At 38.4% G+C, this 24,964-nt stretch overlaps 1 protein-coding gene across 2 annotated transcripts in view; it reads left to right on the plus strand.

Annotated features, from left to right (window-relative positions):
• The first annotated feature begins 5,447 nt into the window (after positions 1-5,447).
• Positions 5,448-24,964, plus strand: part of lmo3 (LIM domain only 3) — a 33,272-nt gene continuing 13,755 nt past the window's right edge. The window contains exons 1-2 of one of the 2 annotated variants that reach the window (XM_023349737.1): positions 5,448-5,738; positions 10,061-10,274. In XM_023349737.1, coding sequence (XP_023205505.1) covers positions 10,069-10,274 — 206 coding nt within the window. In that variant the 5' untranslated portion in view covers positions 5,448-5,738; positions 10,061-10,068. Of the gene's footprint in view, positions 5,739-7,099; positions 7,533-10,060; positions 10,275-24,964 lie in introns of those variants that run through there. The other variant, XM_005808135.2, reaches the window with a different exon arrangement.

Here is a 24,964-nt window from a genome sequence, read left to right on the forward strand (position 1 = left end):
CACTGTAGAAAGTCGCAACTATGATGACCTACTTTTTTCACTTTACATACCATGAGTAAAATACATATAACAGTAAGTCCCTACATCCCCATAAATGAAGCGAACAACATGGAGCACATACTGTGGGAGGTGGAATCATGTCCATGTGAGCAACAGATTCAGCATCTCTTTGTCTCTGTCTCACATTTAAATGAGCATGTCTGTACAAGAGTGGTGCTTTGTCTCACTCGGTCTGTCATTGGAGGATGTAAATGTGTCAAAACTCCTGCTGAAAGATCTGCACAGGTCCATAGGAGTGACAAGAGGAAGATCTGAAAACTCCTCTGTCATCTGTAATGAGCCAGAAGTCATTAAAACATTACTGCTGGCCTAATTAAGATGGGACATCTGGTCTTTCCTCACAGAATGGATCGCAGCGGAGTACAAATAACTCCTCTATGACAAGTTGAGAGGTGTCATACATCTCAGTGATCGTCAATCAACCTGGGACTTATAGAGATCTTTTATCTTTAATTAGTAGAAGTGTTTCTTTTTGCAGTGATGAAAACAGGAAAATACAAAAAGGATGGTTGTGTTTTCCTACTGCTATTGCTCAACACCCTTTCATGGTGCTGCCAGTTTGGTGTAACTAATTTTCTTTGTCTTAAATGAAACTTGGCTGAAGTCATCTGTGCTCCTTTTAATTTAAAGATGAAACATCTAGTCACTAACTTGGCTATTATTATGTATGTGGTCTCAGTCTGTATAAAGGAAATATGTGAACAAGAGTGAAAAGTGTCAACAGGAAATAATAGTGAGGCAGCTATTTATCTTTTTCTTGACATTAGTAGCCAGAATGTCTGCAGCATCTTTTGAAAAGGTTTTATTCTTGGAAAAATTATATTGGATAATGTTATTATATTATTCAATTCATTCAAAAATTCTTTCAGCCTTACCTTTTACAGGGACGGGAATGAAACTTTGCTGGTTGTTGTGTCTTTACTGACAAGCAGTTACCTTCAGTTTATTTAAATCCTCTGGCCGTCAGCAGAACCTTTTGCACTGGACGTCTGCAGCTCTTCCAGCCTGGAGGAAGGTTTGCAAACCTCTACACTGCCACAAAATAAAAGTGGCTCTCTGGAAAAGGAACTTTCCCTCCCAGATATGAGATTTCTCTAAAAGCAAATATTTTCTATATGAAACAACAAAAAGCATGAAAAACCATCTCAAGTTTTTCTTTTGACACCAACCTTCTCAGAAAATATTTTTGAATGATACAAACAGATAGGGAAAAGTTCTCGAATGACGTTCAAGAGTTATTGATTGGTCAAAAACAATACCTCATCTCCTAAAGTTTGCCTGGACAGCCAACTTCAGAAGTCCAGTCTGCTGCTTGGTCACCAGACTGGACCATGCTCTCTTTGGCATTTAAGTATTAAACGGTTTGAAGAATCAAGTGCAAAATTATAGAAAGAGCAGAAGCACTTAATGTCATCTGCATAAAAGTGATGAAGCCACAAAATTTATAAAATAATGCAAAATGTATCAAATGTAACAAATGGCAAAATGTACGAACATTAAGACACAAAAACATGGGTTTGTAAGACAAACAGCAAACAAACGTCCCTGGATGATTTTACTGGGAGAAGGAAAAGCATTTGTCTTTTGTTTATTTTCCGCATCAAACATTTGCATTCTGCTGTTGTTTTCCAGCTATTCATTGAACAACTGATTGCTGCTAGCTTTTATAAGGCCTGAGCTGATTGACTATGGTATCCTATGAGGTACAAAATAAACAAAAATATCTAATTGAAAACTGCCAATATTAAATCAAAACAAAATATTTACAAACAACCAACACAGTGTTAATCAAAACAGACGAACATCTATAAACAATCTACACAAGTTAGAAATACATCTTAGATAATTTACACAATTCATTTTGAATAAATTACAGTTTTACAAAAACAGTTTCTGTTAAATGTTTTACTTTCTTTGTTTTTTCTAATGTTTTTAAAACTAGACTTATGGTTATTTGGCTAAGAGGAGTCCAAGATGGGTTCATAAAGAATAGGTTTGACAACAGCAAGTTTAAAAATAAAAAGACATGTTCATAGTGTCCTCTACACCGGGAGCATTAAGGTCAAAACCTCTCAGGAACAAAAAGGTTGGGAAACTATCAACTGGGCCTGAAGAGGGTTTTGTGATTTTTTTTTTTTTTTTTTTTTTTTTTAGAAAAAATAAATTCCAACAAAGAAACTCACATATGAAGCTTGAAAATAAGACATGACTAAAATTCTTGACTTCATGTCCTTTGTTCCAACATCGAACTAATGACATTTTTGGTGTTATTGGGGTTTGGGATATTCAGGGGAGTTTCATGTCTTGTCTGTACGAAATTCTCTACATAAAAATTCACTGCAACCTTGCAGACACAATATTTTGATTCAGCTGTTTTTCAAGGTTCAAACATCAATCTTCATTTTTAACTCCAGACGAATAGGTGGCAATAATGCACATTTCCCTACTACTTATCAGAACATACATTTTAATAATAAATTCCTCCTAATCTGTATGTTCCTGTGTGTGGCTGATGAATTGTATTAGTTTTAATCATATTTTGTCAGTTTAGGTGAGTAAAAGTGAAACAAAGTGTGCATATCTTACATCTATAACCTAACCTCCTGGAGTACCAATTAGCAGGGTGCTGTTTATACACTCACAATAAAAGTAGAACATGTTTTTGTCACAATTAGAAATAAATCAAACACTGAAAAACAAAGGAATGTATGAAAATAATTGGAGCCCAAGGGGTAAAATTTGTTCTCTTGAAATAATTACTCTTATTATGTGCCAATATTGAGGCACGTAGAGAGAGCAACAAACCTCTTTCCAGTTATCAAATGCATGGGGTCTGTGGAAGAAAGTGTATTCTATGCATGCCGAAACTCCCCCTGCTTGCATAATAAGTATCTCAATCTTCATCCTGGTAAAATATTTCTGCCAGAGTTCTCCACTTACTCCCCTAGTGGGCTGAAGATGGACAGTGTTAGCAGGATGACTCATTATTTTGTAGTCCTCTCCCAGCTGTTTGCTGTGGACATTTTTGTCTTTCACTATCTGTATAGGAGAGTTTCTCCAGAGTCTAACATTTACTAAAAGAAAGAAACACAAATATTGATAGATAACAGCCAAGCGTCAGTTTCAGTTTTCAGTTGTAGTTTTTCCGTTTTCAGATTATGGAGCTCGGCGGAGCAGAGTGACTCTAGCTGATGTGTCTTCAGTACCAGTGATGCTTACATTCAGCTTGACGTCTCAGGTGAGTTATTAAGCGCAAAGCCAACTCTGTGCTGTTGAAAAACAGTAACAGAAAGTTCTGGTTCTGTCCACCTTTCTTCCCACACTGTAGCTGCATGAGAAACCTGAAGAGTCTCAAACAGCAAAGATCAATGATAGCTAAGAATCCTCTGTGCTTTGTTCTGCCCTTACAAAAAATCCCATGAAATTCACATGTAAAACCCATGTACCACATTACAACCACATATGGTGGATCATACAAATGTTCACATGTGAATGACGCATGAATGATGTGAGACACATGTAAAAGCACATACGTGTGATTCTGGAATCCCTCATGGTAAAAACCCATGTGTATCCCATGTGTAACACATTTAAAATATGTGATATACATGTGATGCACATGTGTATCACATGTTTTTACATGTCCATCACATGACATATGACATGTGATATACATGTGAAAACATGTGACACACATATAAAACGCATAAATGGTCTGAACTTATATAGCGCTTTTCCAATCATTTTGAACAATCAAAGCGCTCTAGAGTGTCATTCACCCATTCACATTCACAAATACACATTAATACACTGATATGCAGATCGATAGGCAATTTGGGCGTAAGTGCCTTGCCCATGGGCACATCTACATGTGGCAGGGGGAAGCTGGAATTAAACATTTAAGACAGTAAAATATCATACACGTGATATATAAAATTTGTGAAATCCATATCTATCACATGTGATACACATGTGAATCTGATTTGAAAACATGGGTTTTTACCACAAAGCATTCCAAAATCACACAAAACATGTGCTTTTACATGTGTCTCACATCATTCACATGTGAGAATTTGTATGAACCACATGTACATTTTTTTATGTGGTACATAATTTTCAGATGTGATTTTTACATGTGAAATAAGATTTTCTTTTACATATTCAGTACAATCACATATTCAGATCTTCACAAAGAAAAAATCTGATCGTATGTGGTGCACATGTGAGAAACATGTGATCACATTTTGAATAAACCATGGATCATATAAACAAAATACTTTATCACATGTGGAAAATGGAAACCACATGTGAAATTCATGGGATTTTTTTGTAAGGGTGCCATCACTTTATAAAGTTACAGTGCAGAATGTTGCATTCAGCACAGGAACATTCTGCATGTGTTCAGGCATAACGATGCATTTGTTTGGTAGTACAGGTTAGAGACTTTCTGACCTCTAACCCAGGTTACATTATGGGAGAGTGGTGGTGGCTTTGGAGGGGTCAGTGGGTTGCTGGAGTTATGGAGGGTTTGACGTGAAGGTAGAGAGTGGAAATAGTTTATAAACGTAACATTACTGTGTTCCAGAGGGTTTTCAACCTTAGAACTGCAGCTACACTGGAGATGGGTGGAAGTAATCAGGACTAACCTCAGTAGTTCGCAGTACCACACTGCCCAACCAGGCCTTCATTCTATTCAGACCTGTCATTTCCATCAGAGGCCTTGTCTAAAATGAAAGACATGATTGTCAAAAAGTGTTCTCCCCTGACGAATATTATCATGTCTGTCCTATATGGAAAGTACTAACTTTTCCCTTTGCTCTCTCTCTCTCTTTTTCTCTCTCTCTCTCCATCATTGCCACTCATTCCCTCTGTTTCTGTCCCAGTGGAGAGAGAAGGCAAAGAGAGAAAGAAGGTAAAGAAAAGTGAGTGAGTTCTGTTTGAGTGAGTGTAGCTTGTTGCCAAGTCTGGCTACACTACAAAGGTTAGCACATCTGACTGTCAATAGTATCTTGTGGGTGGGAGGGAAGGAGGAGGGAGACATGGAGGTGAAATGGTGGAGGGAGGGGGCGGTCGCTTTGAGAGAAAGAGATACTTTGATATTTCGGAATGTTAGAAGGGTGAATGTGGAGAACAGGAGGTTGGGGATCTAATTACCGGGCCATAATTGGGGGCTGGGGAATAGGTTGCCGTCCTCTCAACTCACTGCAGATCAATTATGTTAAGAGAACATCTGTAAGTAGTGCTTAATGAGGTCCATTAGAGCAACATGCGCTGCCTTCCCTAACGGTGCTTGTCAGCTTCTTGGATGAGCTGGAGTGTGCTGCCGACTGGGGACCTGGTAGAGGGGCTTAAATAGAAGGGGAGGCTCAACATTGTACCGCTTTTCCTGTCAGAAAACCAAAGAGACACAGAGATACAGGGCAAGGAGAAGGAGAGAAGGCAGCAAAGGGGGAATGGAACGACTGTGAGCAAAATCCAGGATCTGTACTGTTTGATAGAGTGCTTTCAAGTCTGCTTGGCTGATTTTCAAACCATCTTCTAAGTTTGGTTGCTAAGTTTTCTCTAGAAGATCAGGAATTCACTCAATTTGAGAAAGTTGCCTCGTGGACAGTTTGTCTCCAAGTTAGGAACATCCGCAGCAGCATCCCTAGGCTCCCCTGGCTGCATCCCATTTCAAGGTAGGAGTCTCTGCCCTTTTCTCAGTGCAAGGACACAGACAGGACACCACTACTCCTCCGTATTAACCTAAAATCCCACCTGGCTTGACCAGGAACTGTCTTCATCATCCATTTCCCCAGAACAAATGTAAGGTTTAGTGACCTATTAGGACACAGAGAAAAGCTGGGGTCATGAACATTTTTAGCCTACAAAACATACCTCTCTCTCTCTGAGTGGCTGGCAGGATGCTGGTGTTTCCAATTGATGTCGCCTTCTGTTGCCGTCTTCCATTCACAAAGAGGATGACTTGGCTAATTAAGGGCGGGAGGGAAGCGGGAGAGGTGTGGGAGCCCACTCTCCATGCACACACACACCTCAGCAAATTGCATGATTACCGAGATAGGCAGTCTTAAAATAATTCAATCTATGACAAAACCTAATTACTGGCAGGTAATACCCTGTCAGCTTTAATGCATGTCATCACTCATCACAGCACGCAGAGAGCATTTTATGACCCATCTTATTACCGCTGCAGTTTAGGCTCAAGCCGCATGCCAACTATTGACTTGTGTCTCCTCCTACTGCCATCTCCTCCTCCTTCTCTGTGCTGGAGCATTAAGAGAACAACCAGCATTTATCAGGGCATTAGAACACCATGGGTGTGCAAAAGGAAGCTAGGAGGCTATTGAGGTGGGTGAGTGCCTCTGCACTGGCATTATAGTCAAAACTGGGCCACTAATGGATGAGGAATAACAGATTTGTTTTTAAAAAAGCAAAGAACTACTCAATCATTCAATGAAGAATGATTATCTCAGAATGAAGTGATATAGATAAGTTGACCAGTTGGAATGGATAAGTTTGACAACATTTTCTCATCAGTTGTTTTTGTGGGAAAACACCTGGGTGATTTTATTAGACTAGAAGTCCCACTTTCTGAGAAGCCTCTTAAAAAGCACAGCAATGCGTTTGAATGGAAACAGAAGACAGGCTGCACAGTGTACAGCAGTAGTATGACCTGCTTTTCATGTCCAGCCTAACAGAGAAGACTTTGGTTCCAACACTTTTAGGTTCATTGTTGGTCTTTGCATGATCCTAAAAATGTTCAGGTAATCATTTCAGGAGTTTAAAGATTTGCTGGAGGCAGAGTAGTCTTCATTGTTTCAGTAAGAGGCCTCAATACTTCGTCACCCGTCCTGTTCATGTTCAGTTGACTAATTCAATGGTGACTGAAAAAAGAAAAGTTGCTTTAAATTAAAATATCCGGCTTCCTAATTTAGATGGCAAGATATGAAGCGTAGCCTGTGTGCAAATGAGAACAAAGTAAATGCAGAGCGTGTTAAATGATGAGGATTGGGTTGGGGAAATCCAGCCTGCCTCCCTGCCTTGTGGCGCGTTGAAAGCGCCGATTGGCGAAGCGGCGTGCAGCAGGAGCCGCTGTGATTAGGCTGGTTGCCGGATCAGATGGTCTCTGCATCGCAGGGGGTGGGGGGAAGCATCTCTTTGTCATCCTGTCATTTGCGGCCAGCACCTCTCTGCGCACAGGCTGCGATCGGTGATAAACGTGCTCTCACACGCCATGTGAGCGTAGAGCAGCGGCAGCTTCGCCTCCAGCTCCTCTGCCTGCTGTTCAGTCGGCCGCTGCTTGCCTCTCTTCGCCTCTCCTCCTCTCTCCGCCGCCGTGCTGGATTGTTCTGTGTCTAACAAAGCCCGGTCTCAGGCTGCTCGCAGACAGCTGCTCTCGGAACTCGGTGGCTTCGGGTTGAATGGTGGTGCTCCAGTGGCTCAGCAAATGCAGAAAAGGGAGCAAAGTTTCGGTAAGACGTTTTCTTTGGCTTTTCATTGAACGGGCGCCGGCGCAGGCTGCGCTTCTCGTGTTTCGGTGTTTTTCTGGGAGGAATTCCCAGCGTGTCTCTGGAAGGTGACGTGACCTGCCTCTGCTGCTGCTCCAACCCTCCGCCTCACATCCACCGGCAGCCCTCCATGTCTACAACAGCACACACTCGGGATGTTGGTGTTCTGATACCTATGATAAGGGGTTCGCTGTGTTTGATTGGAACACAAATTGAGTCTGATTACAATCGCCACGATATTGGGCTTAACTTACTGTGGGCTACCATAGCAACAGTAATTAAAGTGATGGTGAAATGTCAGCATTTTGCCACCGATCGCCCGGCAGCTGGATGGCTGGATGGTCTGCTGGATGGAGCAGACGTGTCGGGCAGAACCCGGAGCCAGCAGCACCACAGCCTGGTACCACCGGACTCCGGCTGCTCTGTCTCACTTTGTTACAAACTTCCCCTTCCTATCATAAAAGCCAAGTGAACAAATCCAGCCCATGGCTCTCACTCTCTCCCGATCGCAAAGCAAAGAGGAGGGCGCAGACTCCTTCTCCCTTTTCGTTGGTAATGAGCAGCAGGACTTTGTAGTGCTAACGAGGGCGGACGGATCAGCGGTGCTTAGTGGACAGCAGCCGAGGCGCATTGCTGTCTAAATCCAGCCAATTAACAAATCAGCAGCCAGCACCGGAACAAATGAGTTGAAAATCCTGTTGCACAATTCTTTGATCCTGTGCACATTTGTTTTATTCAGATCTGCAGCGGACTTTTTTTTAGGCGGTAGAGAACAACTTTGAACAGCCTGGAGCACCAGCATGCTCTGCACCTTTTAAGGACATTTCCAGATAGTTAACAACAGAGAAGCAGCCCTAGCCTGCTTGCGTGATTTTCAGATTAAAGTTGCTTCACACACATCAACAACCAGATGCCACATGAGCAACTTGTCTCCTGCTGGGAAATTGGCGTCAGTCACTTGCTCCAAGAAATCCCCAAAAGAGGTGAAAATTCCTTACGCTGGTATTTGTGTAATTAAAAGTGACCCAAACTACCCTACTTCATTTTAAAGAAGAAACAAGTTGTGTGTGTGTGTGTGTGTGTGTGTGTGTGTGTGTGTGTGTGTGTGTGTGTGTGTGTGTGTGTGTGTGTGTGTGTGTGTGTGTGTGTGTGTGTGTGTGTGTGTGTGTGTGTGTGTCGAGTGGGGGACAAAGAGGAGTGAGGCTGTGGTGCTCCTCAGGGAATGGAAGGAGAATACTAATTTAAAGTCTCATTGTGAGGCGGCTCCTAGCACCCACAGGGCCAACAAAGGCTCTCCACAGTGAGCTGAGGCCAAACAATACACAGCACTGCCTGGAACCACGCCTCTTTACACTTACACCCCCCCCCCCCCCACCCCCAACGCACACCCACATCAGGTCAAGTTAAAATGGGCCAAATTGGAGGTGGTGGCTTTGTGTGTGGCTGTTGGTCTCAAAGGCAGTTTAAACAGAGCTGCAAGTTTGTTTGTAATGATCTTATGTTTCAGTGTTCAACACGCTCAGTTTACTCACCCTGAAACAGTTTGTGTATGTTTTAGATTTTCTAATTCAGTCTTTATGCACTAAGATCAATAGTTCCTCTCACAAGACAATCTTTCTCCTGGAGTAAAGCTGCAGCCGTGGAGTCGGCAAAAACAAAAACACAAAACTGCTGTTTGTAGAAAAGCAGTGAATCACAGGATGAGTTAAGTGACCCAAAGAAATCAGCCAGAATGCAGACAATAAGACTGTGTTAATGTAAACCATACAGGACGAGTTTGGATTGATTTAAACAGATCAGTTCCTCCAGCAGGAACACATTTAGTCTGTTACTCCACTCAGAGACAACAGAATGATTTTACAGGAGATAAATTAATTTAATCACTTTTTGGTGTTAAATGAATTGGTCGTTAAAGACATTTTTATTTTTGCCAGTTGATCAGATTTACCTGAAAACATCCAAGGGAAAATAAAGACAAAATCTGTTTTACAGTTTTCCTTTTAGTCTTACAAATTCAACTGTAGCTAAACTTATGTTAGCCCAATGATTTATTATGGATTATATAGTATTTCACTATACTTAAGTATGACCAGTAATTGTATTTATTTATTTTTTGTTAAAGAATCCTTCTGTTAATATGCTGCTTTTTAATATTGTATTAAAACTGAATGTCGATAGTATATTCATGTGTGCATCACCACAGCAGCCCACATGTCACAATGTCTTAAGACAGTGGATGTATTTTAGCTGTAACTTCAGTAGAATTTCATAAATTTATTTTTTGTTAAACAACTTGTTAAACTGAAACAATATTTTACACTCCGGCCACTCCTTGACTTTAATTCTGCTCACTGTCTTGTTGTGTGTTTTAAGAAATGGATCAAAACAACAGAACAAGCAAACAAACTGAAATAAAATAAAAATAAACAGTGAAGTGGCATTCTAGGGCGTACCAGTGTTTCAGTGTTTAATGAGTGTGTCTGTGCTTCCAGGTATACAAATGCTCACTGTCCAGCCGGACGCAAAGCCAAAAGGCTGTGCCGGCTGCAACCGGAAGATCAAGGACCGCTACCTGCTGAAGGCTCTTGATAAATATTGGCATGAGGATTGCCTGAAGTGTGCCTGCTGTGACTGCAGGCTGGGCGAGGTGGGCTCCACGCTCTACACCAAAGCCAACCTCATCCTGTGCCGGAGAGACTACCTCCGGTAAGAAACGCAGATGTCTTCTGACCGCTCTACACGAAGCGGTTATGGTTCAAAACGACGCACAAAGCGCAAATTCACTGAAATTATTTTCCACATATTTAGAATTTGGGTTTTTAAATGTGCACATTGAAGAACATGAAGATGCCTCTTCTTACAAAACACCTTTAAATTTTCCTAGATTAGTCTGGCGTGTTACTGCAGTGGCATGCTTTTGGTTGCTCTTTTCAGTGAAACTGATTTGTGTTTAGTTGCTTTGAAAAAATCTGATGTTGCTTTGTATATTTATTTGTGTGCCTGTGTTTGTTATTTTTGTAGGAATAATTTTTCTCTTGGTCTAATCTGGAAATTAGGTCAACCTGACAACACTCACTACAAGAAGCTCCAAATAAGTCTGAACCAAAATAATGCTTTATTGTTATTGAAAACATAAGCATTGTAAGCATTAAATGCTGTTATCTCTTAATTTGGAGTGTTCATTAACACAGCCTGCACTCCTCTTCCCTGCAACAAAACAGGAGATCGTAACTACAGTATGTGTCTATGATGGCACAATTAGCAATTAGAATTAAAAAATTATAATTTTTATTAATGTGTGTGATGAAATAACAGTTAAAACAGCAGCCTAAGAAGGAGACAGAAACTCCCTGAAACAGCAACATAAACATTGTTAATGCATTTAAGGGAAATGTTGCGTGATTTAGTATTTGGAGCATGTTTTTTTTTTTCTTTGATACATTTTTTGTTGCAATACATCAAACCTTGTTTTTATCACTTTTGTCAATAACAATCCATAATTTCTAAACAGCATAAGGGATAGAAATTCACTCTAAAAAATGGAGCATAAATACTGATTTTTAAATTCTGGCAGTGGGTTATATGAGCCATGGGCGTAGGTTTGGGTATGGACGGTCGTGACATGTCACGACCAATATTCCAGGGATATAAAATAGTCCCGACCAATGTTTGCCATATTAATAAAAAAAAAAAAACATATGTATTTTTTAACAAAAACAAAATAAATAAACGAAAATCTACATTGATTAGTTTAATATTTCAATATACTACGCAGTGGTAGCATTCATTTTAAAATTCGCTGTTCTGAACTATGACGACCCATGCCGCTATTGGCTCAAAGAACGTGGATCTACGTTCTTTGATTAGCTGCAACAGGCGGCGGCCAGCTGGCCACACGCGGAACGGAAGCTTGGTCCATGGTGCTGACAGTGAACGCGTCTCCTTCTGAGTTTGACATTTATTATGAGTCTCCGAGACCATGTCGCCACCAAAAAAGAAAAGGACGACAGACATTAGAAGTTATTTCGCTACCTCGGCTGTAAGTACAGTGAGTGGACCCATAAGTTAGATATCTATCACGCAATAATATCTCAACAACTGGATCTTTTTCCTGAAGTGCAAGAAGTCATTTTTTGTTCTTATCTGCAATTGTGTTTGTTGTATAATCAGTAGATCCAGAGGATATTTCTTTTGATCTTACTTGTAATGTTTGCTGAATTTTGAAAACGAAAAAGTAAAGTGTTCTTGAAGTGATCTGCTGAGCATGACTGTATGTGGTTGTATACACAAGATGCATGATCAAGTTATGGTTATGGTTGGGGGGAGGGGGTTATTAAGCCAATGTTGTGCCCCCCCCCACTGGTCAAAAATGGTCGGTGCGGGGGTGGGGGGGCAGTAAGTTGTAAGATCCCACCAAAACTTAGACCAAACCTACGCCCTTGATATGAGCACTCATTTTGTCTTAAGTAATATTGTTATCTTTATTATTTGAACTCTTCTGCCTGCTCACACATTGTGCTGAATGCTGTCCATCTGAAACGCCTCATTTTAATAAGATGTATCCAGTAGATTAAAGAAAAACATTAAGAAATAAAGAAAATCAGGATAAATCCAAAGAGTCATAAACTATGGAGTGATTTCTGCAGGCATTTAGCTAACCAGGTCGAAAGTCTGATTAATGAACAGATGATGGGGAATCGATTCATTTGGAGTTACCTTATTTGTGGTGGATGTAAACAAAGTTAAAAGTTAAATGATAAGTGATGCAAACTGAGGCTGCAAAGTTCTCAAGATAATTTTCTGATGTTTTTCTGGGAGAGAAAAACTACCACCTAAAATTAAATTATGTCATGAGTTTACTTATTTTTTGGATTTAACAGAATGAATTGAGTGAGCTGATACGAGGTTGCTGTGTTATAACATTTAAATCTGTGTCTTTATGAATATTAACTTTGCCCAAGAACTTGTACCTAACAGGGCTGCTTTACATCAAGAGCTTGAACTGAGTGTGATTCGTTGTGATTGAACATTTATTCTATTCTGGCAATTTTTTTTATTCAGAAAAAACGTGACCAGTGTTTTCTTTTTTATTATTATTATTACCACCTCGGATCTGAATCTTCTGTCCGTCATACATGCAGGTCTAAAGGCAAAGATCACTCATCAATATTCATATGCACACTTGTTGCCCAGATGTTTGGACAAACAGAGTACAAACAGAATGGCAAGATCTGGAATGCCTTTAACACTGAAAGAGGATGACATCTGAAGAGCTCCATTTCAACATGCTTCAATACAGAAACATGGTGTAATTCAACTTAGTGAAACTCAACCCTAAACAACTTTTTGTTTTGCTGATAAACTGTTTAAACAGGTTGTTTGGGGTTCTATCTTTATATTTCTGTGCAAAGTTTGAAATTTTTGTGCAGTTTGCTTAGTTTGCCTAAAACCGTCTCACTTCTTCAGTTGGAGTAGTTAGAGTTGCCATGGCATCTGGTGGGCATTAATTGATAGCTTTACTCAGCTTTACAAGTGTGTGATTTATTTGCAATGTGGACACAGAGTGGAGTGGATCTGCTCCGCTCTGACTGTTGGTGAAGGTTTGGTATTGAACTGATGACTGTCAGACTGAGGAAGGAGGAGAAGCTAACGGAGGCTAAATGGCCGTTCTCACTACTAGCTCAGGACAGACAGGTTGAAGCTGAGCTGCAGAGCATTGTCACCAACAACAAAGTTTCTAGATTTATCACTAGCTGTTGTTTTGAAAAATGTCACTAGGAGTCTTAAAAATTGATAGTTAGAAAGTGGACAAGTTAAGAGTGTTTCTTTCATCCTGATCATAGCTCAACTAATCTCCTCTTTCAAATAACAAAACATCATAAATAACAAACCACTTTGACTTGAAGTCTTCTTCGTATTCAGTGCATTTGCAGTTGGCAAGCACCTATTTGTGGGTATTACAGTGTACATATTACATATTAATAACCTGAATCAGCCAATCACAAACAAAATCAGCAGTTCAGAGATGTTTTCCCCAAAACACACTAAACAGTAACACTATGAACCGGCTCATGCAGTAGTTCACACAGCAACAGCACACAAAAGTGTCTCTGACATAAAACCCTCAGTGATCTGAATGTGACAGATCACTGCAAAGTTCCTCCCGTCTATCCTATAAAGCCTATCATCGCCTCTCACACCACAATCAAATATGAGCTGAATACACATACAATTGCAGCAAATACAGAAAGATAATATTTGATATAATATACAGGTGTTACTATCCTTCAAATTAGAATATGGCTTATTTAAATACCATATAAATATGCTGATCAACCCATTGTGTTTTTACCGATACCAGCATGCAGTTACTCTACTTCTGTCTTGGTGGGGTTTTTAAATGGTAAAAATAATAGTGATGATAATAAAATAAGGGCATACAGTAGCTTTGATACTCTTATTGAGAAAGTGCCATTGGCTGCTGAGGTAAACTCTTGAGTGTCTGAATGTTCTGTGTTGTGGTGTGTTTACATTTTAAAGATAAGGGATCATGTCATGTATTGTATGTTGACATTTTCATCCTACTGAGAAAAGTCATGTACCTGCAAAGATGTTGCAGTTGCTGGTCTGGCTCCTTTACACCGATGAAATGTAGAGTATATAGTGGTGAGTTTGGGTGCATTTCTACAGTAAACTCCTCACTTACAAGCTCATATACAGCACTGATATTCCTCCATGTTCCTTTGGGGTTTTAAAAATGGAATTAAAAAAAATCTCCATTCATATTCTCCCAATCACCATATTATGAATCCCTCAGGCTTAAACAGCAATGTTTTGTTGCTACCATAATTCTGTTGAGAATTGGATTTGTCTCGTTCTCCACACAGACTTTACCACTGCCGTTGTCCTGAATGAATATGGCTGTTTTGATGTCATTAGTGATGAGAGCCATTACAGTTACAGTGCAGACGTCTTATAAAAATCTGCCTGTTGCTTTTGAACCATAATAAATGAAGCACTGACCAGCACATTCAATGTCTGTTGATAATAACGATGATGGCAGTCATCAAAATGTAACGTTTGTTTCTGGTTTTCTCAATCTTTGTCTGATTGATGTTTTTTATGACTTTGTATTTTTGTGTTTTTATGATGTAGAGCACTTTGAACTGCTTTGTTGTTGAAATACGCCATACAAATAAACTTAATCGATTGACAATAACTCAATTGGAGGCTTTATAGTCTGATGACAAAATAAAGTCAGTGCAGCTCCAAAATCCATGGTACTTTCAAAGTGACAGATGAAGTCTGTCTTGTAGTTCTACATTTCAGACTTCTTTTTGCTTTCTTCTACCCTAATAAAACAGTAGAAATGTGACTGGGATAGTTCTAAAACATTTTCATAAAAAAAAGATGATGAAAATTTTATGTGGCAAAGAAAGTCACAGAAAAAAGGGTTTGGTTAGTTTGATGTAGTGCATTGTGAAAAGAGATTGTGAAATTGTGAAAGTCCCATATACCTAAGCTGAAAATGGAACAAATGTTCCAATTTTGGTCACAAATCAAACCAAGTTAACCGGACTATCAGGTGGGAAACGGCTTAAATTTGCAGCAATTGTGACTTATTGGGTTTGGGTAATCCCAAACCCAATAAGTCAGACTTTCTGCAGACTTTTGAGCAAGTCTGCAGAAAAATACTTGCAATTTGTTTCAAATACTACAAAATGGAACATGTTGGCCTTGTATGTAAAGGAATGGTGTAAACAATAATATAACAAAAAATGTTATGACAAATGAAGTGGGATTGGTGCTGGAGTCTGACTCAGAGTTGGGAGAAGGGCAAACACCCATTTGATGGTGTCAAGTGCTTAGAAATGGAAAGGAGATAGTTTATTTTAGGATTCAGTCAAAACAAAGCATGCATCTATCTGCCAAAGAAAGCAACTGTATATCCATACCAACTGAGGTGAAGAAAAAAAAATCAAGCAGTAACAGCAGTAACACGTCTGTTGATTTGTGAGCGTTTTGGCTGTTATGCCTAAACAACAACTGCTTTCTGTGCTTGTTTGAGTCTGAGTGGGGAACAAAGTGACAACCTACCATGATGCTTAAAATGTCATAAAAGCAACTTTAGGCTTGAGAAAAATTGTATAATCAACTCAATGATTCATGCACAAACATAATTCCCACTGTTCAGACTTGTTGAAGAATCTCTTCAAAGCACCGAAGTTCATATCAATAACAATTTGAACTTGGAGAATCTGTAGCTAGTGCTGACTCTAAACTCTATGTGAGAGAAGAAAGGGGAGGATCCCTCATAAGTTCATAACAATTCAGATTTTAATAATTAAAGCAGTAAAGATGAGCTTCAGGGGAATGTAAATTGGGAGTTCACTGACACAAAATGCTAGGAATATGAAATGTTTAGCTCAAAGCTCAAACTTCACTTCAATTCAAAGTTTTCCTTTGAACAGCAAATTTAATCTTGAAGCACTTTTAAAGTACATTTTATTATTAGTAGAAGTTTTTGTGTCTAAGAACATCTTGCATCGAGTGACTAGCTTTGCAGCATCCCTCCTGTGAGGTGAGTGTGTACTTCAGGTGCTGCCTCCCTACCAAGGCCATTTTCTGGGTGGAGTTCCATCCTAGAAATCTCATCATTTCTGCAGTGGAAATGATGAGAAGATGAAGCTACCCCTGCTCCTTAAAATGTCTTCAGTGGAAACTCACCCTATATTAATAACCATCTAACGCAGTGCTTCTCACATTTTTTCAGGCTATGTTCATACATGCCAGCAGAGGTGGAAAGATACAAAAAATTAGGCTACTCAAGTAAAACTACAGTTATTTTTGATCAAACATTTGCACGTAAATACAAGTAGAGTTACTAACATCAAAAGTAACAAGTACCTCATTAAAATGTAACCTTAGTTACTTTGTGATGAGCAAAACAAAGTTCAGCTCATAACAAAGGAAATGAGGACATGTTGGTTTCAAACAGTTTTTATTTAACGGAGCAAATTTATAAATAAAAAAGCAACAAAAAATATATGTCTTTATAATGGGACATTAATTTTCCATTATCTTATGACAGCTGCTGTTTGTTACTCCTACTTAATAGTTTTAAATGACTGACTCCAAACCTGATTTTCTGTTTTCAAATTTAGTCAATGCAAATCATAATCACAAATATCTGACAAAATTGACATTTACAATTGTTGTTAAAATATTATTCAAGCTTACAATGTATGATAAAGCTGCTGCGTATATAAGCGTATTAAATTCAGCAAGGGCTTTTCTTTTGCTCAGAAGTTAACTTGAACTAAACTTGATGTTTTTTTTCTCCTCTGTCTTCCCATTGATGCAACACCATGAGATCTTAATACAAACCCAGCTGAAAGAACAGTGCTGTTTTTTCTGGTGTTTTCTCATGTTATATTTTTACTCATTAATGTATATGATTTCTAATTAACAGAGTAACTTTACTCAAAATAAATTCAAGTAAAAGTTCAGATTTTTTAAACAACTTACAGTACAAAATAGACAAATTGTGATTACAGTAATAAATGTACATGTAATTAATTACTTGAGAATGGCCCTGTATGGCAGAACCAAAATATATATTTTTTCCACATTGTGAAGTTCTTCTACTTTTCATGTTATCCATACAGTGACCCTACAGTACAGTAAAATATTATGATTTTATTTGTTTTGGTTCACACAATGAGCCACTGACTGTTTTCGTCATAGTACCTGCACAAATTTAAAACTACTTTCATTCCTGGTAAGAACAAATACGACACTTAAAATATTTCAAAACCACAGAAATCCTTTTCTTTGCCTGGGTTTTGCTTATCTGCTGGTTGGCCTATGTGTGTGTGAAGCTATTCTGTATTTAGGTCAGATCATCATCCACAGTAGGCAAGATACTAACCAATGATAGTACTTTGGAGTCCTGTGGATTAGTTAAAGTGTTATACTATTAGAAGGAGTTTACCATTTACACACAAAAGATGAGCAACGGAACAGAACAGACAAAAGTAAGATAGTAGCTGATTCATTAGATGATAACAGTTCAACAATTTTTGGCTTTGCTGTTTGTGATGCGAAGAACAATCACTTTAAGACGGTGACACTATTTTATAAAGTTCCACTTAACTTTCCGCTAACGTGGTTGACTACAACATTTAGCTGCTTCAGCAAAGACCTCCTTTGTGGAGGATGTCAGTGATTATCTGCTGAACAAAAGTCAAGTCAGTATTGTGGCTTAAAGATTGTGTAAAGCATGACATAACACTTCATTTAATGTTTTGGATATCAGATTTTTTTTGTGGTTTTGATAGCTGCAAGCTATCATCAGAATTGTTGTTTGTGAAATGAACCTATTTAATTAGCCTCACTTTCAATTGAATTCAACTGAATTGAATTTCAGAAGGAAAAAAAACCCATTTGTAGTAATATTCTCATTTATTGAGATGCACTTGAACACCATATGGCCATAGTTCCTCATTCTAATAATAAACCCTTTTTATCTTATATTTTCTTGACTCTTCCACATATAGAAATGTCTGCCAATGTTAGTAGCAACCACGGTTGTTATTTTTACTTATTGAGAAGGGGAAATATATTAGGTTTAGTTGATTTGCAGAGTGTACTGGAAAAATAAATGAGATGGGCATTCATTATATACTTTAATCTGTACTCCTAGTCAGCCCCATGCTGCTTAGCAGGGTGGCATGTTATTAAGCGTGACATAACCAGGGGTTAATATAATTCCTCAGGGGTCTGCCGGCCTGAGTGATGTGAGCAGCCAAATAGTAATCTTGCATCACAACACGGGCACAAAACAGGAAAAGACTAACACAGGGGGGAAACATTATGCTCCTGCAATTCCTGTGTGTTTGAGTGAGATGTTCAAAGAGGAATGTTTTGCATGTGTGCGTGTGTGTGTGTGTGGGGGGGGGGGGTGCATGTGCGTATGTGTGTGTGTGTGTGCCTTCATAGGCATGTAACTCCAAACATAATTACAGGTTTGATCTCTCAGAGTTTGATTTGTGCTCCGCTGTCTTTGAACGTCATCAACTAAAGTAAGATCATCCTATCAGTGCATGGTCCATCTGAAGCAGAGCCTCCACTCACTATGCTAGTGATGGTGGGATTCCCTGTTTATGTAATTTGAAAAGTCCAAACTAATAATGTTTGTAATATGGGGGAGGACAGTAGTATGAATGACACATTTAGGTTGAAATTTGCTAAGAAAAAGGAGACAGCAATACTGCGGCCTGCACAATGCAATGCCTCAGTTTTAATGGAAAACTGTAAAGTCCAAAAACCCATTTTGAAGACAGCATTTGAAAAAAAGAAACTCACTTTATTCCGATCTATTCATTCACTCTTTAATCCAACTTCAATTTTCCTCTACACTGGTTTTACTAAAATTGTGAATGTAAGCAAGCTCCCCAGAAACACAACTGGATTTAGTAACAGTTTGGAAACCAGCCGCCTCTAACAGACAACAGCATGGTTCACTGTAGGATATGTTCTTATTTACTCTCAGAATCAACTTTGTAATCTGCATCCATCTTATGGCCCTGTTTATTAATGGAAATGATTTTCTTCCTTTCCATATTACATCACTGTTGTATAGTATTCTTAGCTTTTTTTTTTGTTTCTTTTTTGTCTTCTTTTGACAAGTTTTATGACCTAGACCGAACAAATAAATATTTAAATACAATTTTAAAATACTTTATTTATCCCAAAAGGGAAATTGGATCTTGTTGTAACTCACATCATGAAAGTATCTTCAAAGAGCTGTTGTGGATACTGATACTGTGGGCAGGAAGGATCTCAGGTAGCAGTCAGTGTTTCAATTAATGTGAAGATTCCTCTGACTGAAGATTGTTGCTGTATGTCAGTCATGACATTCTAACAGCTCACTTTCTGGGCAGCAGAAGTGATATTCCACAATAATACACTGGGTGACACTTTCACTTGTTTGCATATTTGTTGTTTATCATTTGTTCAAAACAAATGATAAGTTTAATTAATTAAACTACGGCAACATCTTGGTCTTCTTGATTTTTTCAAGAATGGCAATTATTCCTGTTGCAATCCATACAGTATGGAAAATAAGTACTGAACACATTCGTTTTTGTCCAGTAAATATAACTGTGACGGAAATTGTGATATTAATTTTACATCTGAAGATGGGAACAGCTCAAGTAATCCACACATACAACGAAATAAAACGGAATGCCAAAGGGAATAAATCATAGAACACATGAAGAAAAAATGATGGGGGCGGGGGAAGCCTACAGCAGCCAGAAACTTGGCCCTTCCATTGCAAATGTCATCTAGTTAAGTCATAACTAATGATAACCAATGAAGGTAAATCGCTAAAAGTATTTCATGATGGGTTAAACAATGTAGGTCTCTCAAGACTGTTGGACCATTTTTCTAAAACATTGGCTACTGACGGCACTGCTTACAGGCATGTTCCTGAACTTCACAATGAGCACTGCTGGCATTATTACCCAAAAGAGAAAATAACTTAATTTACATGAAAACCAGCCACAACTTGGTACTTCGAACAAGGTTTCTGACTCAGGAGTCTGAGGAGTGACCAAGGGTTTTCTCAGATCCAAAAAAAAGGACTGTAGTTAAATAACAAAACCATTCTGAGCCTCAGGATGTTGTTCTACCGAACTTGAATCATTTGCAGTCTCCTGGATGCAGATGGGACTAGTTACTTCAGTTACAAGAAGCTAAAGTTTTAAAATCAAAAGCTGTCCACTGAACTCTACCCAACGAAGTTGGCCCAGTAGCTGTGCTCTGACTGAAGCGGCTGTAGTTTGTCATCTTCTCTCCTGGCTGAGACATTGAGGCCAGCTCTGCTGTATCTACGGTCTGGTACCTCTAACATGTTCTGTACTTCACTTCAAACAATTCAGAAACTCCCACTAATGCTTTAAGATGATAACTAAGATCCAATGGAATGTATGATTGAAATGAAATGATTTTTTTTGTAAAGTGCTTTGAGACGACATTTGTTGTGAATCAGCACTATATAAATAAATTAAATTGAATTGAATTAAGATCCAGAAAGCTATTGCATAGCCTTTGTTAAAATACAGTAAGTAATAGTCACATGTTAGTGGAATATTAAATAAACTAAGTTTAAGTAAACCATCATCATGTACTTTGCCTTTACAATAAAAGTGTAATTATAAATTTAACACAAGTTATTTTCTACTGTCAGTAGTGTATCATCCATCCATCCATCCATCCATCCATCCATCCATCCATCCAACCATCCAAAGATGATTTTTTTTCTTAGCAAAGTAATTTGTTTTCTTTAGAGATTGTTTTCATTCTATATGGACTAAAATAAAAAAAATAAGAATTCTAATCTATATTTCTAAGTATTTGCTGATGAGAAACAGTATTAGAAACAGGATCTGACAAACAGCAAAGAACAATTTACTTCTACTGATCAGAATTAATAGGACTTTGTCTAGAATAAGGAATGACGTACTTCAACTAATCACTCAACCATTGTAGGCTCTAAGAGCTCCAAGATTTTTATCTGACTTTTCTCATCATCCTGTCGAGAAAAGACTGTCCTTTGCTTATCTGACACCTAGTTATCTTTTCATGAAATGCAGAGTACTTCTTGTGTCTTAAATACTAACAGAAATAATCCCGCCTTTGCAGCTGAAGAAACTGTTCAACACTTCAGGCTGAACTTGGTCTACTGACTTGCACAAACCATCAGCAGAATTTCAAATTATACCTTACAGGAAACACAGGAGGCACCGTTGTCTTGGAGCCCTGAACTCAGAAATATGTGTCTTGCTCATAAGCTATTTCTTCTCCCTTTTCCCAAAAAGTCACATCACATTTAGAAGGGCCAACCAACCAGCACATGATGCACACCGGATGTGTGTCATAAAGGACAAACTGAGTATGAGTACCAACTCAGCTTACCTTGTGAAATGGGAGACATGTTTTTCACAGGATCAAGGAAAAACCTTTGAATCAAAAGGTTTTCTAGTTTCAAAAGGTATGCTAGTTTTCATTAAACATGGAAACTAGCACAGCAACAGAAATCTAGCTTCTTCCTTTATCACCCCAAGATATTTGGTTCAGAAGTCAGACAGGGATATTTAGACCACTGAACATTAGAAAGTGTTAGCTGTACTGTGGATTTTACTGCCATGAAAGGAAAACGTTCTGAAGATGTTTTGTCCTCTGCAGAGGGAGACTAGTGGAGCAACCCTCTTCTCCGCCTAGCAGCTAATACTAAGGAAGCATTTAGCTTGGATGTTTGTGGTCAGAATGATTAAACTCAGATTAAATTCTGTATTCAATGTTTAAAGCATCAGTATGATCAACCTTAACAATAAAGGCCTCATCCAGAAATAAAACTTTAGACACCATTCAGCTTAATAAAACCTCTTCACAGTACTGAAGTAAACGACCGTTTATATTTGTTAGGCTTGTATTTTTAAATTAGGAACATTAAATAAAACAAAAGTTTTTTACTTGTATCTTTAGCAAATAAACCATTATAAGTCTAAGCGATGCTGTCTTGTTGAATACCTTAAAGAAGAGATTGTGTCGGTTTTGCCAGTCCCAACTGAATCCCATCTCTACAACTTGTTATTACAATAGAGCACTTGGCGTACATAAAGGCCTCTCCTGCTTAAGCTTTTAGGGAGACTTGAGGAAGGAGAATGCGGCACTCAGTCCTGTCATTCTTGCCACTTTATAAGTTTTTATTCTTTCATCCTTCACAAACACCAAAACACTCCCCTCTCTCCTCACTTTCCTCTTAGGTCTCAATCCCATGGCAGTCTTTGATGCTGATAATTAGGCTCTGCATCACTTAAGAGAAGTGGTAGATGACCACTTGATTATAATTACACACAAGCTTCCATGCACCACACCCCACAAGAACCCGTTCTATTCCCCTGCCTAAACACGCCGTCTAGCTTCATGCAGCCAGACAAAACAATGTCAACTACTCCTTTGAGTTAGATATTATTGATACCTGACTGAGAAATATGTTATTTCATGATACATCTAAAAAATGATTAAAGCAATGAAGCTCTTTATTGAAATAATGCCTCCTTTGTGTCAGAGGAGTTATTCTTCTTTCAAAAAAGAAATAAGAGTACTTCCGGGAGCAAGGAAAATGCTACATCAAAAAAAATAAGTTAAATTTCAAGAAGTCTATAATTTGTGCAAAAGTCATTGGCATTGGAATAACAAAAGTTTAACATATAGCTTGTAGGTCAAGTCGGAGTCCATGCGTTGGGACTGGAAGCAGAGCATCAGTTCTTCACAAAGAACTGATGCTCTTTGTGAGTCCCACTGCTTCATCTGCCTGCCAGAGCACTGAGAGCGGAGGAAAGCTTTTCATCAGGCCAGGTTAGACCTTAGTCATGCAGTCAGTGTGTATGAAACTCCAGCTCATGGTGAAATTTGTTCTGCCAATATCTCTCAAATAAAATTGGTTTTATTGAGGCACACAGCCGTATGTGTAATTTGATTTGATCCAAGGAATGAAATTATCTGATCCTCCTCTTGCAGCTCTCAGATATTCCGCTTCATATTTTGATTTATCAGTAAAAGTCTAAAATCTACTTCTTGCCTTTTTTGGTCTTTTTTTCTTTGTGTACATAAAATACAGCAAAGGTTTTAATTTGGCATTTACCAGAGATATCTGGCAAATACCAGATGAAAAAGTAAAAAGTACAATGTTTTACTATTTTATGAATATAATTTTTACTATGTGAACAACTTTACAAAATAATTAAATTGATTTGAAATGTGACTCAATATACCAGAATTCATTTAATTGGATTAAATATGGAATTAGATTAGAATTAAAATGCATCTTAAGAATTAAGATGCATTTTTTGCGCATTTTGCTACAAAAGTACTTATTATTTAGAATGTTTTTAAAAACAGATTTTTAGTCATTATTATTGTGTCACTAAACTTGAACTTTTTTAGTCATCACTTCAAATCATATTCACTCAATGTAATTGAGTACAAAAACAAAAACTAGTCTGTCAGTGTGAACACCTGGTCTTTTGAAAATCTCTCCTCAGCTTTACTGAAACGGTGATGACTGTGCCCTGGTGAGGTGTGTCAGTATGAAGCTGAGCACAGAGCTGGTGGCCAGCTTTGTGTCACGATGTAGGAAAAAGTGATCTTATGTTGAATGTGAGATGATTGTAGATTTTCGGAGAAACAAGAATATGACTAAAACAAATAGAACAGTGTAAATGTTCACACAATTGATTAGCAACCGTTTAAAACAAATTTGACAAAAAATCAGACTCAAATGTAGGTCTGCTATTGGTTACAGAGTCTTTCATGTGTTCCTTGTGAAAAGTTTTAATTACTGCAGCCTTTAAAGGGATCCATTATTAGTTGAATATGTTAGGCTAAATATGTTGTAATTTTTCTATTAACTAAAACAAAAGGCTGTTCGCGATAATTGTTTTGAAGTAATTAAGAATTTTTACAAATCTATTGTTATTATTTTTCACCCATTGTGCATTTTTTCTCTTGCACAATGCATGCTGGGTTGATGAAGCGATTGGGTTCATTCTGTCCTGGAATCTACAGAGTAAATACAACAAGGCTAACTTTCCAGGAGTTGTTTTTTATCATATTGCATTTGAGTGGTGCGAATTAGACAATGTGTCACTGTTGGCAGTAATTAATAAAAAATAGTGAGGTGAGTCTGCATTGCTTCCCACATGAGGGCAAGAAAGAGTCTAGTGGGAAAGAGCGGAACACAACTTCTGAAGAACCTTCATTTTCAGGGAAAGTTAGTTCATCTAGCCAGCACTTTGTAGTGGTTACCCAGTGTGTAAATTGCTCAGAAGAGTTTAAGAAGGTAAAGAATATCTCTAAACCAGTGGAAGAAGGACTGTGGCTGGGGAAGTTTCCATATAAGTAATATAACTCTCCTAGCAATAATGGTCATGAAAGCTAGAGAATTTTCCTGAGATGGAGTTAAGGGGTCTTCCACAAAAGACTCCAAACAAGGTACTTAGATGGCTCGGGTCAATTTTCCTCCAAACCACATTAGATACAGCAGAAAATATCTCCATCCTAAAGGTACTGAGCCGGGGGCACAGCCAGAGCAGATGGATGAGATTTGTAGGGGACTTTTCAGGTCTCATACTGGGCTGATGGATAAAGTTACAAGCTGCTGCTATCAGGTAAATTCACAGAGGAAGAACAAATAATTTAAGATTAGTGATAATGCAGATATCATTATCACCAGCATATTCTTTCAACAGATCAGGTTTGTCAAAGTCTGATTTGTTTTCTCAACACTATTTCATATTAAATCATAAAATATTAAGCAGCAGGTG

Source organism: Xiphophorus maculatus, chromosome 17, assembly GCF_002775205.1.
Source record: "Xiphophorus maculatus strain JP 163 A chromosome 17, X_maculatus-5.0-male, whole genome shotgun sequence".
Taxonomy (NCBI): domain Eukaryota; kingdom Metazoa; phylum Chordata; class Actinopteri; order Cyprinodontiformes; family Poeciliidae; genus Xiphophorus; species Xiphophorus maculatus.